General features: G+C 33.6%; 1 protein-coding gene across 1 annotated transcript; it reads left to right on the forward strand.

The window, feature by feature from the left end:
- The first annotated feature begins 1,110 nt into the window (after positions 1-1,110).
- LOC138706637 (uncharacterized) lies at positions 1,111-13,780 on the forward strand. The gene is made up of 5 exons (XM_069836176.1): positions 1,111-1,240; positions 2,192-2,258; positions 8,714-8,741; positions 9,621-9,770; positions 13,324-13,780. Exons 2-5 carry the CDS (start codon positions 2,208-2,210, stop codon positions 13,479-13,481), a joined length of 387 nt encoding a protein of 128 aa, XP_069692277.1. The 5' UTR covers positions 1,111-1,240; positions 2,192-2,207; the 3' UTR covers positions 13,482-13,780.
- The last annotated feature ends 6,086 nt before the right edge of the window (positions 13,781-19,866 follow it).

Here is a 19,866-nt window from a genome sequence, read left to right on the forward strand (position 1 = left end):
TTGTAGTGTATGCTTACGTAGATAACAAAGTGGGATGAGGTTAAGCAATAATAATCACACCAGAATTGGAAATAAAACGTGATCAATAAATTTTATTGTAACAGACTTTTTCTACGTCCCTAGTAAAGCAACAAATAAAAATAACAACAAAATTAACAGCTATAATTAAAAACATATCCTTTGAAAAAAAAAGTAGGACTAAGCAATAATAATCCCACCAGAATTGAAAATAAAACATGATCAATAAATTTCATTAAAACAAGCTTAATTTTTCTACGCCTTTAGTAAAATAACATAAAAATAATAACAAAATTAACAGCCGCAATTGAAAATATATCCTCTGAAAAAAAAAGTAGACCTAACCTTTATTTCTCTGGAAATTTAGCAGAACTTTAACCGGTATCTAATGTCCTTTCGGTTAGACTGAAACATTTCATTGTGAAATTTAAGGATATAATGTATTCTAACAGTCACAAAGAACTTCAAAATTAAGAGATTTGTTTCTGCACGGCATTCTTGTGGAAACCCAGGAACCTTTCTGAAACTTTCGGAAATCGGAAAAGGATAACTCTGGCCTCTTTCTCTTACTGTTGCTACTATTTATGCACTACAAACGTCCCCCTCCTTGTCTCATATTATTATTCCAATTATTATATTTTAGCCATTAACATTTTCATTACAACCAATAACGAACATTTCACAAGCATCAATGTGAAATACGCAACGAGCTAGCACTCGATAGAAATACGACACAGTCCAAAGTCGACCATGGACAGTCTATTGTTTCTAGTTGCTAACCGCTTGGAGCGCTTTATCACGAGATTTGCAAAAAAACACCTCAAGCTTCGCGACTGTATATAATAGACTGTGCTATGGTATTCACCTAACTTTAACCCTTGTTTTCTCCGATTTTAATAAATGGCGCTTGACCCACTATGGCTCTGAACCCTTCAATTCTTCAGTTATCGTACAAGAGCACTAGAGTATAATTGTTGCATTTTATCACTCTAAACTTGGTCTCTTTATCTACCATAGATTTTGCATTATCAATTTAAATGTGACTGTAGCATTCATAATGTTGAAACTTGAACACAATTTATGCCCTGTTGATAAGTAGGTACTTCAAACTTGTAAGTAAACTAGAAGGATATATATAGTGTCGTATTCAATACCTCTGAACAAAGGAGTTTAACAGATAGGCGTGGAAACATCTCTAAAACTACCGGCCCATTACAGTTCCGTAAGTATAACCGCCAGTCTGCTAATGAGTTCTTAAAAATTTTAATCAGTTCATTTAGCCCCAGTTGTACAAACACGGAATAAATTCCTGTTAAAATTAATATAATGGTTACGCGAGAAATGTGTTGCACGAACTCAGAACAGTGCATTATCCGGAGGATATCTTTCGAATAAGCTATTCCATGCTTTCAGTCGTTGTTAAAATGTTATCTAGAGAATAAAATATAAAATAGAAACAGCATTAGACATGAATCTCCGATACTGATTGTAAGTGCTTATCTATATAATGTATTATTATTATTATTATTATTATTATTATTATTATTATTATTATTATTATTATTATAACAACGTTAGACTAATGAAACTTCTTTCTAACAGTAATATTTGTTGTAAGAGTAGGCCTAATTACCTATAATGTGACTATTTCCATGTAAATGTACAGTATGTGTTGGTAGTAGAAAAGTTTTCCGGGCTATGAGGCCGTGGTCTGTTGGTTGTGCGTAATCGGCACGCGCAGTAGAACCAGCCGCACCAGCAATAGACACCACTGAAGATGTTCACCGCAGCAGTGAACGAAACGTTTGGTGTCACAACCAACAGACCACGGCCTCATAGCCCGGAAAACTTTTCTACTATTGACGCCGGCCGTGAAAGCCTACACTCCAGTATGTGTTGGAAGACGTTTCGTACAGTATGAGAGATATCCGACAAATCAAGGGTCGGTCCGGTTTTTGCCACTATTGTCCAGTTACATGGAAATGGTCACATTATAGGTAATTACTGTTACAACAAATATTGCTGTTAGAAGAAAGTATTATTTAAGGATAATGTAATTATATTATTATTATTATTATTATTATTATTATTATTATTATTATTATTATTATTATTATTATTATTATTATTATTATAACAATGTTAGACTAATATATACCGCTTTATTTCGTAGAAGAAGGGAATCCAAGATGATGCACAGAGTTTTGCTTTTGAGTCTTCTTACGTTTGCTTGTTTGAAGGTGAGTAACAATTCGCAACTCACATAAATTACGCAACATTTGGAAATATGATTCTGTGTGAAGTAAAATATTTTTCGAATTAGTAGAGGAGAAGGTGGAAATATGGGCTACCTCGTTTTTTTACTACATATGGTGTTGTTACCTAGCGAAAAACCTCTAAAACTGCATCTCGTGTCCATCAGTCTGCATGCACCAAGAGACAAACCAGTTGCCTTTGTGGTGTGGATGTGGTGTGTCCTTTGTGTTTTTCATCAATTTCAAAGTTTTTGCAGGTATGCGATTTCAATATTATTGAAAGAAATATATTTCGTATTTAGAAATCACGCTTGATGTGTTGCACTGATGAAGAATAGCTCTATCACATGGCATAAGAGTAATATTTATTTAGGACAATAATTGCCGACATAATCTTAGAAACCTTCATGAGTCGATGCTGCTAATATGGGCTACATTCTTTTTCTTCTTCTTCTTTGGCACTACGGCCCTTGTAGTCTAGCCTTGGCCTCCCTTAGGATTTTGTTCCACTCCTGCCTAACCACAGCCAATATGGATTACCACTACGTATCAAATATGGAATAGGTAACCCATATTACCAGCACATTAAGACGTCCCGTTTTTTCATTATCGTGATTTGCGTTATTTGTTACAGAATATTGCCATTGATGTGGCACAGGTTTCCTACTTATGTTTCTTTGTTTTTTTCCAATTTTATTTTCAAATTTTTGTGGTAGCCCATATTTAGATCCTAGTACCTGTAGAGGACCAGTTCGTCTTACTTTCAAAAAGTAATTATATGCAAATATCTATTGTAACTATTGAACTTTAAGCCTGGATAAACTGTATATGAATAATTACTCTGTATGTCAATAAAGATTTTCAAGCAATATGCCACACCATTTTCCATTATTATGAGGAAAACAAAATGGTAGCCCATATTTCCACCTTCTCCTCTACTAGAAGTGTTGATTACAGAGACTGTACCTCATTACTTGAGTGGTTGCAAAATTGGGGAATGTAGCTGAAGATATTTTGAAGGGAAAGCAATATAACAGGGATGTTTTTCTACTATTAAAAGACTTTTATTTGAAAACTCTAGATTTTTTCATCAAGCTATTACCATCTACAAAATTTTCTTGTCACCTCTTCACTTGCAGTCCAAGCGTTTTCCTCTCTTTCGTTATATCGTAATTATTGAGGATGATTCTTGTTCTGGGCATTCAGTTAACATGTTGATTGATAGTTACATACATACTCCAGTGCTTGTTTCATTTCAAGTTGGTGTAAATTAGCCCCACTTCCACTGTGATCCCATATATAGTCTGTCCGCTCTTAGTTTGGGTCCTAATGTAAACTTTAATCACGTGTCAGTGACAGCAAGACATTCTACTCACAGATAAGTAGTGCACAGTGTAACTCTAAATCCACGTACAAATAGAAAACAAACTTAGAGATCTGGTATGTACAGTTACGGTTTTTGGCAGATGGACATAATTATTTTTCTTCTATTCGGACCTATTCTAAGAGCGAACGGAGTGTAGTACATACATATTGTATATTAGCCGTACCCGTGCACTCCGCTGCACCTGTTAGAAATAAATATAAAATAATTACATAATTAAAATAGGATATTTGATCCCGGGAACATTCGTGTTTGATAGAAGGATAAATCGTTTAATATGTTACTTAATTTAAATTGTATTTAAATAATTAAAATGAGATCATTTTGGTCCAGAGACCACTCATTTGGTGCAATGACAATTACTTTAACATGTTTCTTAATTGTTATTACATGCAACCATAGTTTAATGAAGATTGACATATCATTTAGTAATTAATTAGCTTCCGATATTACTTCATACAAACACAGAAACATTCTCTGTAGGCTATGTTTAATAGCTTTCGATTGTTGTTGCCCAAGGCCCCATATAGACGACGTCACTTGTTTTCATTTCATTACAGCGCCTTAGATGGCGTTGTTATCTTAATTTTAAAACCCATTTATCTCATTAAATATCAGTGCTATCTAATTTTGTAGAGAATAAAACTTATCGAAAATCATGTTTAAAGAAACTTTTGTTAGCCTATGTAACATTTTGTAAGAAAATTAATAATAAGGGAGATATTTCGATTTATTTAATTCAACCCCCCTTATAACACCCGTTTTAAATAAGGTATTTTGAATGCTATATATCCTAAAATCTAAGTTACAACGAACTTAATTTATATTCCAATTTTCATATAAATCGGTTCAGCCATTATAGCGTGAAAAGGTAACGAACATCTAGACAGACAGACAGACAGACAGACAGACAGAGAGACAGACAGACTGACAGAAAAACAGACAGACATACAAACAAAAATTTCAAAAAAGCGATTTTCGGTTTCAGGATGGTTAATTATACATGTTAGGACCAATTATTATTGGAAAAGCGAAAATTACCAGAAAAATTTCGGGTACAGATTTATTATTAGTATAGACACAGTTGTTCGGAACATTAACTTCAGCTTCAATTACTTTTCCGTAAAGTCCTGAGTTCACTCACATAACAAAGGACAGGTCATTACATACTGTATATACGGTACATATATGAAGGGTACACGGGAAAAACGAACAATGTCACATTTCCATTAAAGGTGAGATCGTGATCTACTGTATTTCAGTATATTACTGCAAAATTTATTGATGTTTCTACTTGAAATGAAGGGAATGATATGTGTATCCATGGTTTTAATTCTCCTTTACTAATTTTGGTAAAAATAACACTAAAGTTTGTAGTAATACAGTGAATTAGATAATGACATCATCCTTAACAGCATTGTGATATTGTTCGTTTTCCCGTGTACCCTTCAAATATATATATATATATATATATATATATATATATATATATATATATATATATATATATATATATACAGGGTGTTTAAAAAATACGGGGCATAATTCCAGGTATGTATTTCCCACATGTAGACAATCAAAATAATTCATTACAACATGTGTCCGGAAATGCTTCATTTCTGAGTTATGGCCTTCACAACATTGAAATTCTCCGGAACGTTTTTCTTTCCGCAGGTCGTTGTCATTACAGGAGATGTTCAAAATGTCCACCTTCTGCTTGAATACAGACCTCACATCGATGAATCATTGACCTGCGAACACGATCCCAAACTCCAGGAGTATTGCGTATGTCCTCAGAACATGCCACAATTCGATTCCGAAGGGATTCCAAATCAGGCACCGGAGACTAATAAACCAATGATTTTAAATGGCCCCACAAGTATAAATCGAGAGGGTTCAGATCAGGTGAGCGTGGAGGCCAAGCAATTGGGCCACCTCTACCTATCCATCGATCAGGAAACCTTCGATCCAAGTACTGAATGCAACCTTCGCCTCGGAATGAACTGTCAGAGTGCCCTCTTAATGTCTCCTTTGACGGCAACGACCTGCGGAAAGAAAAACGTTCCGGTGAATTTCAATGTTGTGAAGGCCATAACTCGGAAATAAAACATTTCCGGACACATGTTGTAATGAACTATTTTGATTGTCTACATGTGGGAAATACATACCTGAAATTATGCCCCGTATTTTTTAAACACTATGTATATATATATATGCATATACATAAAACAGGCCACCTGAATAGCACGGCCATTTGTAGTGATAGAAGACAAATCTTCAGACAAAAGTTGTTTGGCGTGAAGGGGGGCACGTTCTGGAATAGATATTTGTTTGATAGGTGCAGGTGTATGGGAGATACGGAAACCAAGTTCATTATTTTAAATGGATTGATATGGTTTATTATTTACCCTTTAATGGTGCGTTTCAAACCGCATACAAGAGCTGTGTAAGCATAAAATGCAACTTAAAGAATGAAATTGAAAACAGAACTGAAAAAATATGAAAATTATTTGAAACATGGAGGTGACGTCAATAAAAGTACATCTAGTTTTCCTTATGTAATTTTTGTGAAATAAAAAGGAGTGAATAGTTTATTAGCGTACAATATAAAGATTCTCACATAAAATGGCAGACTTATGCTTCCTCTAAACACCTGTAGAGAAATGTACTGCAACTAGTGGGTTTTTGCTTATCAAAGAAAGCAATTCCATGGGGGTGATTTTGACATGAGGGACAAAGTTTACGAGATTAAAAAAATGAAGCAGATTTCCATTTTGTTCTGTCTTATTAAAATAATCTATACTAATAATAAATCTGTAGCCGAAATTTTTCTGCTAATTTTCGATTTTCCAAAAATAATTGGTCCTAACATATATAATTAAACACCCTGAAACCGAAAATCGCTTTTTTGAAATTTTTGTTTCTATGTCTGTCTGTCTGTCTGGATGTTTGTTACCTTTTCACGCGATAATGGCTGAACGGATTTCGATGAAAATTGGCATATAAATTAAGTTCGTTGTAACTTAGATTTTAGGCTATACGGCATTCAAAATACGTTATTTAAAAGGGAGTTTATAAGGGGGCCTGAATTAAATCGAAATGTCTCGCTTATTATTGATTTTTGTGTAAAATATTACATAATAAAGGTTTCTTCAAAAATCATTTTCGATAAGGTTTATTCTTTGAATAATTTTGATAAGAATGATATTTAATGAGATAAATGAGTTTTAAAATTAAACTAACTGCCATCTAAGGCCGTGTAACGAATTAAAAAACAAATGACTTCGTCAATAAGGGACCTTGGACACAACATTCGAAAGCTATGAAACACAGCCTATAGAGAATGATTCTGTGTTTGTATGAAGTAATATCGAAAGCTAAATTAACCGATTTGTATAATTAATTATTATTTCATCATTTGAAAGTGTAGTGTCTCATAATATAATATAATATAATATAATATAATATAATATAATATAATATAATATAATGTAATATAATATAATATATTACATAATATAATTTAAGTTATTTGAAGGGTTCAGAACCATAGTGGGCCAAGCGCCATTTACTGAATACGTAGAAAACAAGGGTTAAAATTAAGTTATTACCATAATTCAATGGAAACCTATAACAAGTAAAATAAAATATAGGTACGCATTAAATCTGAATGATATCAATCTTCATTAAAATACGGTTGCATGTAATAAAAATTAAGAAACATGTTAAAGGAATTGTCATTGCACCAAATGAGTGTCTCTGGACCAGAATGATCGCATTTTAATTATTTGGATACAATTTAAATTAAGTAACATATTAAACGATTTATCCTTCCATCAAACAAGAATGTTCCCTGCATCAAATGTCCTATTTTAATTATGTAATTACTTTATATTTATTTCTAACGGGTGCAGCGGAGCGCATGGGTACGGCTAGTAGTAAATAAAGTATTGTTATGAATCTACAATATGTAATTATTTATTTCCATTAAAGCAAGGTATTAAGTGACTGTTCTGTTTGTGAATTAGAATTGTGGACATTCCATGGAGATGACATGCAGCACAAAATTACTTTAATATACAGTACATTATTTAAAAAATTACAAAGTATTTCTGTTCGGCTATCCGCAATGGTAATTCGTTTGAGAACAAACACCAAAACTATATAAAAAATTATAATAAACATATGAAAATGAAAGAACAAAAGTGTGGACACAAATTTCCACTTAATTTAAAAACCATCCTTCTACACAATAAGAAATAAGATAATTTTATGATGCACTACCTTAGAACCAGTAAGAGGTATATATCTGCAAGACCTTTACAGCTCCTAGTTTAATACCTTTCTAGCACTTCATGACAAACATTTTTAAAATGTATAGCTTTACGATTCTTACAATATTTTTTATGTGCATATTAATGTTTTTACATTAATAAAAATTGTACAAATGAATGACTTTCAGAAAATTAAATAAATTTTAAAAGTCTACTTTAATTTGCATCGTAAATATTCAGGGTGCTATTCACAGACATTTCGCTAGCCCGCGCTACGAGCTTGCTAAACTAGCCCCGGCTATCGACTGGTTACTTGTACGGGATTAATATAATATCATATCGCTAACACTGGTTTATGAATACGAAAAACGTTAGTTCGCTGATCATCCACCGGAAGCCCGCGCTAAGAATGTCTATGAATACGGCCCTAAAACATTAAGGGCAAAGGATCCCAGGGTAATTTAATTATGCTATAAATATCAATATAATTGTTCGAATATGACGTGGAAAACACTACGTCGCAAAACACTTCTATGGATGGCAAATAGTGTGTGCTAAATACATGGCATTACATTACACACACACACGCACACACACAGAAATTCATACATACTTTGCAAGGAATCGACGCAGTAAGGATTCCTTGAAATATTTATTTGCGATCGAAGGCGAAAATTATTTGTACTGAGAAATAAAACTCTAATAATAACTTTAACATTCTATTCAGTTATTAACTAAATTTTAAATTTTGTACTTTATTTTCTAATATGTTTCTTTTTCAGCATGACATCTTGGCGCTGGAACATCAACGTAAGTAATGCGAAGTTATTTCATAGAAACAATAGTACAAATGTAACAAAACTAACCAATCTATTTAGTACATTCCCCAGCCTCATTTCGGACGTCAGATATATGCAAACAATTATTGTTCTTCCTCTGACACATATCGTCAAGTGCTCTGTACTGCCTGATAATAGATGTACATATCATCCAGAAGATGGTACAAACTAACAAAGCAAGAAAGCTCCAATACACATTGGTCCGCAAATTAACCGTTGTCCAGATAATGCACATTTTCTGTTGATATTCCTCGCTGACTAAGAGCAGACGTACAGACATCTCTTAACTGAATTTTGCTTAAAGCAGGTGTCCAAAATGCTGTCCATCCATTTGAACGCAACGTTGTACTTTTCTCTGTAGTGAACTTCGAATCCTTTCGGGCAGTTCTAGGTCGTTCCTTATTTTGCTGAAAGGCATCTTCAATCCGAAACCGCAATTCCTGACGTTTGTTGACCTCAGAAACGTAAATCAGGCTTTTTACATTACCCCAAACACAGAAATCTAATCGGAATTAAATCCGGTGACCTAGGAGACCACGGTAAAGGCCCTACTCTGTCTAAGGGAATGACGCATGAACGTTTAATTTTCGGACCAATGTACAATGGAGCTTTTTTCTTTCTTTCAGTTTGTATTATTCATTTGTAAATTGTTCACCATTACTTTAGAAACATTCAGTATATATTTTTGAAGTAACAGTCACTAGATCAATTCTATTCTACAACTAAAAGGCAAGCATGTAGGTACCTTATGTAACATTTCTGCACTATTTTATGATATTCTATACATTTTATGAAGCATTTGTACGACCGCTAACTGAAAGTGATAAATTGGGTGTAATTTTATTTACAGAGACCAAAGCAGAGGAACTACAACGCATTATTTCTATTGGGGAGAAATTTCCAGAATGGGGTATGGAAGTTGCAAATAATCTAACAATGGCAGCAAGAGGAGCAAGTGAACTTGTGCAATACCTAATAGATTCTGGCAAACATGTTATAGGTAAATTCTAGATAATATACTACTTGTACAGTACAGTGAAACCTCTCATTTACGGACATTGAAGGGACATAACAATCTGACCGCATCTGGGAGGTGTCCTTTATTGGGAGGGAGGCTCCCCAATCTAACAGTAAATTTATAAATTGCATTATGTATTCTTTCACGCTTTAAATGAAATGTATTACTGTAGTTTAATTCTAAATACAGTATACAGTACATTCTTTGCAACTTTGAACTACAGTAGATAAGACCGAAAAAGGAAAATACAGTACTGTGCCATGCAATTTTATTCTAGGTCTACAGTTATGCAGTACTGTAATTTACAGTTTTCAACTTAACCTTTACGTTCAGGTGCCATGTCTCTCGAAACAGAACAACTGATTGAAGTGAAGAGAATAATCCTGCTAACCTTATCATGTGTCAAATACAATTCACGATAGCGGAGACCTTGGACCCATCAGACAGGTTAAATTTTATGACTTTGTTTATCCACCCGCTTCCAGCAACAAGGGGTAGCCGGCTGGGATAGTGATAGCCTATGAGATCCTTATTGTCTTCTTTCACGTTAAAGAATTTCTGTACAATTCTAAAAACTACATTTTCCATTTTTGCAACACATAAGGTCTTGAAATCCAAGTTCTGTCCGCAGTCAGGAGGTAAGGCAAGCTTTAGGACTGCGAAACAGCTGCCCGTGTCCGTGTCTGAGAGTGTCCGTAAACGAGAGTTAAATTTATCATTATTTCTATATTATTTCAGTTGGGATATAAAAATCTGTCCGTATATGAAGAGTGTCCGTATCCTGGGGGTTGTCCGTAAGGAGAGGTTTCACTGTATAAGTCTCAGATAAGAACCTGTAAACTTTTGCGAAAAAAAACTCCCACAGGTTTGTTTTTTTATTCTTTTTTTATTTTATTGGGTTATTTTACGACGCTGTATTAACATCTCAGGTTATTTAGCGTCTGAATTAAATGAAGGTGATAATGCCGGTGAAATGAGTCCGGGGTACAGCACCGAAAGTTACCCAACATTTGCTCATATTGGGTTGAGGAAAAACCCCGGAAAAAACCTCAACCAGGTAACTTGCCCCAACCGGGATTCGAACCCGGGCAACCTTGTTTCGCGGCCAGACGCACTGACCGTTACTCCACAGGTGTGGACCCGACAGGTTTGTACGATCGATTAATTTTTAAGTAAAAATTGAGAGAGGTTTTACATAAAATTACAGGAAGTTCAAATTTTATTATAATTTCTCAGTATTGCTCCTCATTAAAAAGTTGTAGACGCCTACTCAATCTATAATGATTGCGAAAGTCTGCGTTATTGTACTGATCAAATACAGTATAATTGATTGTATACTCAACAAAAGCTTATCAATTCTTGTAATACAGGATCAGGGGAAGATGCCTAACTTTTTCTTTGATTGAAAATTTAACGTACTATTTATTTAGTTTTGAATTTTATATTGAAATATCAAAGTCTGTAAAGTATTTTTAAACTATATTTTTGGTACAAAACAGAAAACATTAATTACCATGTTTTCAAATACAGGTTTTCCTCACACCTGAACTTTAGGCATCTTTCCCCGATAGTCGGGGTAAGATAGCAACTGCAATTAACATACTTACTGATATATGTATTTTACCTGAACTTGGATATAACAAAAATAACTTTATCTAAAGCTCATGGACATCTTCTCATTCGTTTATCACTACTTAGCAATACAGTCATTGCACAAATTTTATTTTCGTGTGCAAGGCTTAATTCTTGCACACAATGAATTCAATTCAGTACATTTTTGTCATCATTCTTTTTAGACAGCGTTTAAGAGTAGGGTAAAGTTGCCTAATTTCGTGATACCCCTATTCCCGTGATACATTTTTTAAATTTAATGTCAGTCAAAGCTTTGATGTTCGACCATAGCTCTGGACATCTTTCTCGAAAGAGTGTATCCTTCCCCTACTTTTGTGATATCGGTGAACTTCCTAGCAAGATACCAAATCCCAGAAGATTTAGTTAAAGAAACGTATCAAGAAATTAGGGGTATCACGGAATTAGGCAACTTAACCCTACGGTAAGGAATCTCGTATGCTTGCGATGCTCTAAAACAGTTAATACCCTCTGTTCTAACATGATCCACCGCAAGTTTAAGACTGTCCTCAATGCACTGACATCTATCAGATTATCTTACGTAATGTCTACGCATTCCCTACAATAAAACAAAAAAGTAAATCTCTTGCAACAAGTTGTCATCTTACCCCGAAAAAAAAAAAATCATCCTTTCCGAGTATCGGGGTAAGAAGTCTAGTGCTGTGACTCGGCCTAACATGGCGGAACAAGGACATTGGAAGTTAACAATACAAACTTTAGAACGTTTACTACAAAGTTTTGACAGTTGTTACAAATTCAAGGATTTATTAAAATTTTAACACATCTTTAAAATTATTTTATAGCAGAAAAAAAGAGGTGTTTTCTTGCTTTTCTGCTTCTCACAACAATAACACGTGGCAAAATGACTTATCTTCCACTCTCCAGACATTCAGCTGTCTCAGTGATTACAAAGACATGTGCGTGGCGTTCTTTTTTCGAGTAATATTAAACTACAAAGATATAAGCAACTTCCCCCCATAGTTATCTCCCCCCCCCCCATTAACTCTACTATAAAATCAAAGAATACAAAATATACTCAATAATGATTTAGATCACTTCTACTTTAATAGTACATTATGCAACGAGCCTTTAATGGTAGTAATTAAGACGCGAGTATGTTTGTTTATGAAACGAGCGCAAGCGAGTTTCATAATTTTCATACGAGCGTCTTAATTACCATTATAGGTAAGTTTTATACGACTTTTTATGCTCGACCATATATCTAACTTGAAATTATTTATAAGTATTCATGTTATGATTATGCAAGTGAGGAGCGGAACTGACTTTCTAAATTGTGAGATGTGCGCAGACGCGAAAGTATTGATTTTTTCCGTGTAACGATTGTCATTGACCTTGATATATCTAGAGAATAACATGAACATTAATCTTGATATAACCTGGAAATTGATTTAGAATTGAAAAACGAGATGATAAATTGAATTTATTTGAATATTATTTACAATTAACGCTAATTATTATAGTAACAGGACATAATCCTCTGCGACAGTATTGTATTTCCAGCCTCTGTGACGTTTCCCTAGTTGTCTTTCGATTGCATATCCGAGAATAATCGATACTTGCGCTTTTATAATGCTACAATGGTGATTTCTCATTGGCTGAACAACTGAACTATAATGAATAGGTGTATTTTAATGAGGTGCATTAAAGGGCTACTACATTTCGGCATGGTCGAGCATAAAATCTATTAAGAAATAAAATTTACCAGATGATAGTTTTCTCTACACTAAAGTAATGCAATGAATATGACGTACGACACTACATATCGCTACACAAAGACTTATTTACTTCACGTTTTTAAATTGTAATATTAATAAAAAATATTGTTGTTATTATTACACTCATTATTACTGTTCTTCTTAACAAGAATATATTTTTATTCTTTCAGGAGGGAATAACAACGTTTGGAAAGATATTGCTGATCATATTATTGCATATTTCAATGTTGCTTCACCTCTTGTGAATGAAATTATCAAGTTCGGGGGTGCAGCAAGAGAAGCTTTGGATATCTACAACGATTTTGCAAGTAAATTAAACAAGGAGTGAGAAACCTGAATTAATAAAAATGAATAATGAAATATAATTTTCCGGTGTAGGAGAAATTTCTTCCAGTATTTTTATTGTCATTTCATAGTTTATATTAGATGCTAAACTTCTACTAATATAAGTACTTAATTTGTTTATTGTTGTTATTGTTCTTGCAAGGCCTTGTATGAAGACATTGTTACTTGAATATCATATATTAATAATAAATGGATTTTCCAGTATGGTATGTGTTTTTGCAATCGAAAATTGCAAGCATTAACTGTAAAACTCTCATTAAAATTATTATGAATAAAATATTATTTTAAGTGAGATTTATTAAAATGTTCCTTTCCTTATATTCACAATATTCCACTCTTGGCATCCACATTGAAAATCACTGGAGTTCTTATAAATTACAAAGTTGTTTCTTGCTGGACCCAAAGTTTGCTCTAATTTCTAAGTACACTATCTTCCAAAAAGTAATTGGGCACTGTTATTGCCCCTTTAGAACCTCGTGGTACCACCTCTTGTTGATATAACAGCAGCCACCGTGTCAGGCATGTTCTCCACTAGTTTGTGTAGGATATCCACTGGAATGAGTCGCCATTCCTCTTGCAATATGGAACTCAGTTGGACAATGGAAGTTGGACGAATTTCCCGAATCCTCAATCGCCGGTTCAATTCGTCTCAAAGGTGCTCAATGGGGTTGAGATCAGGATTCTGTGCAGGCCAGTCCAACCGGTGAACATTATTGTCTGCATACCACTGCATAGTAGCCGCCGAAACATGGCATCTAGCACTTAAAATCCTGGGTGCCCAATTACTTTTTGGTAGTAGACCTATATTAAATGCGTAAAGGTATAAGCAGAGCCTAGATTTTCATGAAAATGTATGTTTTTTTATACGCTTGTTACACTTCTCAAACTTTTCAAATATTAGTTATATGATATCAATATCTTGCTCAGGATAGGGACCAATGGCGGGCTTATGTGTGGGCGGCAATGAACCTCCGGGTTCCTTAAAAGCCAGTAAGTAAGGAAGTAAGTAAGTAAGTAATAAGTAAGTAAGTATGATGTCAATTTCCAAATAACCGTACATTTTCCGTGCAAGTTTGCATGTTTTGGCCCTTTTTTGAAGTAAATTTATGCATAAAGCATATGAAGGGTACACGGGAATGACGATCAAGGTCCATTTTAGAAAGTTTCGATAAAAACGAATTTTAAAGTTTAAGCACTTAATACTTTGTTATGTGTGTATTTAATAGAAATTGACGTAGTGGAATGTCAAGAACGATTATTTCTTATTACTAGCTAGACCACATGATAGTACTTCCTTTCCACTATAAGATAGCATTATTAACTCAATTTCGATTTTTCATGGACCTTGATCGTTTTTCCCGTGTACCCTTCATATTTCGAACATTTTAGATTTAAAAGCACATATTTAGACTTTTATATTGTATATTATATTTTTTTCTGGCTTTAGTGCATATAGTTCTAATATTAATAAAACCGATTAAGTCCACTTATTTTTTTCAACACAGAATTCTCTTTTACAAGTTTTTTAATACAAATCTAGTGACTTTTTGTTCTAAAGTTAGCTCCCTGAAGTTACTAGATGTATGTATCGGAGGAGAATTTGAATTTACATAAATATTCGTTTTACTTTCAAATCCATTTTCTTGATTCAACACCAAATCTTTTATGCCAAATATTAATCAATGTGTATGAAATTTTTACTGTAAGTATTTATGAGGAAGTTGCATGTGTCCATGGATTTATTTTGTGAGAAATATTATCAGTTTATTTAATTAATATTTTTTCATGAATTATGGGAAAAATATCATTTTAGAATTTCAAAAAAAATTTTCAATTTGAATAAATGAGATATTTCATAAAATGAATACATAAAAATGTTTTTCTATTTGTGAATGTAACAAAAACCGAAGCTTAAAAAATTGAGATCTTCTACTAAAAACTTGGATTTGAAAGTATTTCTCAAAAGAATAGAAAGAAAATAAAAAAATCAAAAGCCAAAAATATTTGGGAGTTCAAAATTTGGATTTTGTTAGTCCTTTACATTGCAAACATGCTCTCAGAATTTGATCGAAAAAATTGATTAGGAAAAAAGTCGTCAGTTTAGTGGTGTCCCCATAAACCAATGCATGTTTGAAAATTTAAAGGAGAAATGAAATTGATGATATGAAATATTTTACATTTAAACGCCCTTGGTTTTAGCCGATGTTGAACGCAGTTTTTCCGCATACAACGTTATCCTATCCGCCATTCGGCGGTCATTTTCATTTGGAACTTTGAAAATGAATATTGTTGTTTATTGCAGCAGGAATCGAAACTAAGCGACCAACGTGCAACAAAAGTAAAGGCCCATTCACAATGAAAATTAAACATAACCGTAGCATAAACACAGAAGTTTGCGCCCAGGCTACCAAATGGGAACATTCACAATGATTCACATAAGCATTGACATATACATTACACCGTAAGACGTTAACATGAAAGTTTGCAAACTCCAAACTTTCATGCTTATGCTTACGTGGTTTGCAAACAGAACACAAACGTGGAGCGCTGAAGTATACAACAGAATATAAGGAAATGGCGTCGTTGTTATGTTTCCATGGTTACCAAGTATTTTTGCGGTTATGTTTATATTCCCATCGTGAATGATGGTATGAACTTCTTGATTTAACCGTAACGTTTTTATATTCTTAAGTTAACGCTTACGTTATGTTTAATTTTCATTCTGAATGAGCCTTAAGATACGAAATTGATCCGATAAATTAATTAATGTAACATTTACATATAGAAAAAGCAAAATTGTACGTCATATACATTTTCTGCATTCTAAAACTGTAATGCAGAACTCTAGATATTAAAAAAAGAAAAAAAAAACATCTTTTCATACTTATATTTTATCAAATTTGTGACAATATAATTATTATTTCCAATAATATTATTCTCAACCTCACCTTTCCGATATTAACCTCATACACAATAATTGTATTGTCTTGATTTTATGATACGCAAAAATCGTATACAAAACACGGAACGTGCTTGATTAGGCGTGTGTCAAATTCGCTTCCGCTGCCTGTACTTGAAACACCTCGACTACATTCTATCCGGGGCGTCGTATGTTCACCTCAGACTAATACAAAATATACCAATGTCACGGCCATAGTAATAAGCAGACATCGGATTCTAGGGCAAATGCCTATTTTGTTTCTTTAGGAGAAAAGTAAAACTAATTATTAATATTTGTGTTTCATGGAAATTGAAAGGTATTCAAAGAGTTTTATAGTGCCCTAAAATGCCCTAAAACGGTTATTAGAGTCTAATTTGTTAATATTCGCCTAAAAATGCCTAACTCACTGTAAAGTTTCGCATTTTACTCTTACTTTTTATAATTTATACATGCATTCACTGCGAAATTTAAGGTATTTAAAAAGTGGAAAGTTTGCTTCACACCGGCCATGAAACCAAGGATAAAGGAAACAAAATGTTTTGAATCTCACGACACTCGCAATAGATTTCACCGAATTTAACATGTTTGGAGGCATAAAAGCCGACAAAGAACCAACCTTAGTTTTGAAGCAGGCAACAATCACAACATGTGCTGCTACCGATTCAGAGATATACTATACTATAAAAATGACTGTTTTCGGTCTGAAACCGATTAGCTGTACTGCCCTTCAGAGTGTCATAAAATCACAATTTTTGGAGAAAGAGTGTTTCTGAAATATTTATGAAAAGTCGTAAAACTGCGAATTAGTAGGGTAAACCGTTACAAAATATTTAAAAGAATGGCCCTCCTAGTGTTAACACTACCAGGAAATGCAACAATAAGTGTAACTTTGTATTTTTGTCCAATTGAATCTCAATAACAACGGTTCATTTGAATGCTCGTTAACAGTTGCTCTTTCCCTCACCTTATTTGTGTTGAGAAGTTTTGAGCGGTAGGACGTTTTCCTGTGAAGTTTAACGCGATAATGCCGAAAAATATAAGTGCAAAATCTACAATGATCCGGCAATGGCTAACAGAATATTCAGAATTCACTTACGATGGAAAAATAATATTCTGCAAGATTTGTAGCAAACAGGTATGTAACAATAGTTGAAATACCGTATATAAATTCTATTAATTTTAATGAGTAGGCCTATAATATTTATACATTGACTGAGCTATCCTGAGGTATAATTCTTTTTAAGACCACTACACTTTAACCTTTTAAATTCCGATAGTTAAAGTATTTGCAGGTCATTAAAATTTTGATTGTTCGAACCCACTAACTTTGTGATAGAAATACGGCAATACAACAATTAGGATTTTATTTTAATTCAGTTTACTTTACATTTTTAGATTTCGCAAGAAAAGAAGTGCCATCTAAAGCAGCATGTGCAAGGAGCGGCTCATAAGGCTAAAGCTCAGCAGAAAAATCAACTGCAACAAACTTTACTAACACAGCCTACTTCATCCAATCTCAGCAGCAATTTCTATGCTGATTTAACCAGAGCGTTTGTTGCTGCTAATATTCCCTGGAATGCAATTGAAAATCCGGTTTTAAGACAGTTTTTACAAAAATACTGCAAACAAAATATCCCATCTGAGTCGACCCTAAGAAAAAATTACTTAGAATATACAATGAAACTTTAGCTTCCATTCGGGAGGATATAGGTGATTCTTACATATGGGTCTCTGTGGATGAAACCTCAGATCCTATGAATAGGTATATAGCAAATATGGTAGTAGGAAAACTTAGTCCTGATGGACCTTCGATTCCACACCTCGTATGTGTTAAGGAACTTTCGAAAGTGAATAGCTAAGCCATTGCTTATTTTGTAAATAAAGGCCTACAGTCTTTATACTCAGGTAATATAGACGATTCTAAAGTTCTGTTGTTTTGTACTGATGCTGCCTCACACATGGTTGCTGCAGCTCCACTTCTTAAAACATTTTATCCTAACCTCACGCATGTAACCTGTCTAGCACATGGCCTTCACAGGGTTTCTGAAACAATCCGGAATGAATTTCCTCTTGTCAATTCGTTTATTTATAACACAAAAAAAAAGTTTTTGTAAAGCCCTATCCAGGATTTCAATATTCAGAGAGAACTTTCCAGATATCCCACTCCCACCTCAGCCGGTTGTTACACGATGGGGAACCTGGATTCGGTCAGTGGTGTATTATTCTAAGTATTTTAAAGAAGTGGTCACAGTTATTGATAAATTACCTGAAACTGATAGTGCAGCGTGTGTGAAAGCAGTGAAAGATTGTCTGAATGACTCACGAGTGAAAAACGATATTGCCTACATAACATCAAACTTTTCTTTCATACCTGCAAGCATTGAACAATTAGAACGTGAAAAACAATCTCTTTGTAGCCAAATAGCAATAGTAAAGGAAGCTCAAGTGAACATACATTCTGCTTTGGGCGAAACTGGGAAAAAAGTTAAAAATAAGTGGGACAACGTATTAAATAAGAATGTAGGATTTTCATTGTTGGAAAAAGTATCAAGAGTGATATCGGGGGAAAGTGTAAATGTTCCAGTAAGTATTGATGTTTCTATTGTACCTAATTTAAAATTTGCGCCTCTCACATCAGTTTCGGTTGAAATAAGTTTTTCTGCTTTCAAAATGATTCTCAGTGACAAAAGGCAAAGGTTAACTGTGGAGAATTTAGAAAAAATTCTGGTGGTGTACTGTGCAGATAATTATAATAAAGTCTGAGCATGGAACTGAATTTCAATAACTTAAAATGAGTAATCTTGATATCAATAATCATTATTACATTAGTTTCAATATATTAAATTTGTGCAGCTCTGTTTATAAATATAATATAGTATTCTTTTTTAATGTTTAAACATACTTTTTTGTGCGTATTTTAGTGTATAACTAAAAATTTCAGTGAAAGAAATAAGTATACCTTGATGTGCCTAAAATGCCTATTTTCATTAAAATAGAGCCTAATTTTACAAATTTTGAGCTTATTTTAGGCGCCTAAAACTGCAATTTTTAGTGCCTAAAAATCCGATGTCTAGTAATAAGATAATGTTTTCTAGAAGCAATGGAAGATTGAGTAAGCTGTGAGTTTCCCAAATTCAGGAATATCGTGAATTAGATGTTATCAGTAACTTACATTAAAATGGTAGAAATTTAATTTTAAATAAAGTACCGTACTCCAGAGAAATCATACAAATGTTGATGCCAAAGGAAGGAGTGGATGTTACATATATATCCTCCGTAAAACCTTTGAATCACTCTTATCCTAATTCCTTCCTAATTAGTAGTTATAATCTCAAATGTTGGTTTTCACCAGCACGCAGTATTCTATAGACGCAATCTTATACAAAGCATTGTACTCAGTTAATAGCTCAAACGAACATTAGCATTT

Source organism: Periplaneta americana, chromosome 1, assembly GCF_040183065.1.
Source record: "Periplaneta americana isolate PAMFEO1 chromosome 1, P.americana_PAMFEO1_priV1, whole genome shotgun sequence".
NCBI lineage: Eukaryota > Metazoa > Arthropoda > Insecta > Blattodea > Blattidae > Periplaneta > Periplaneta americana.

Bases quoted from the DNA above. Each gene is read 5' to 3' on its own strand.
- LOC138706637 (XM_069836176.1), top strand. From the start codon at position 2,208: ATGATGCACAGAGTTTTGCTTTTGAGTCTTCTTACGTTTGCTTGTTTG. The intron at 8,742-9,620 runs GTAAGTAATGCG...TTTTATTTACAG, and splicing joins CTTGGCGCTGGAACATCAAC to AGACCAAAGCAGAGGAACTA. The intron at 9,771-13,323 runs GTAAATTCTAGA...TTATTCTTTCAG, and splicing joins TTCTGGCAAACATGTTATAG to GAGGGAATAACAACGTTTGG.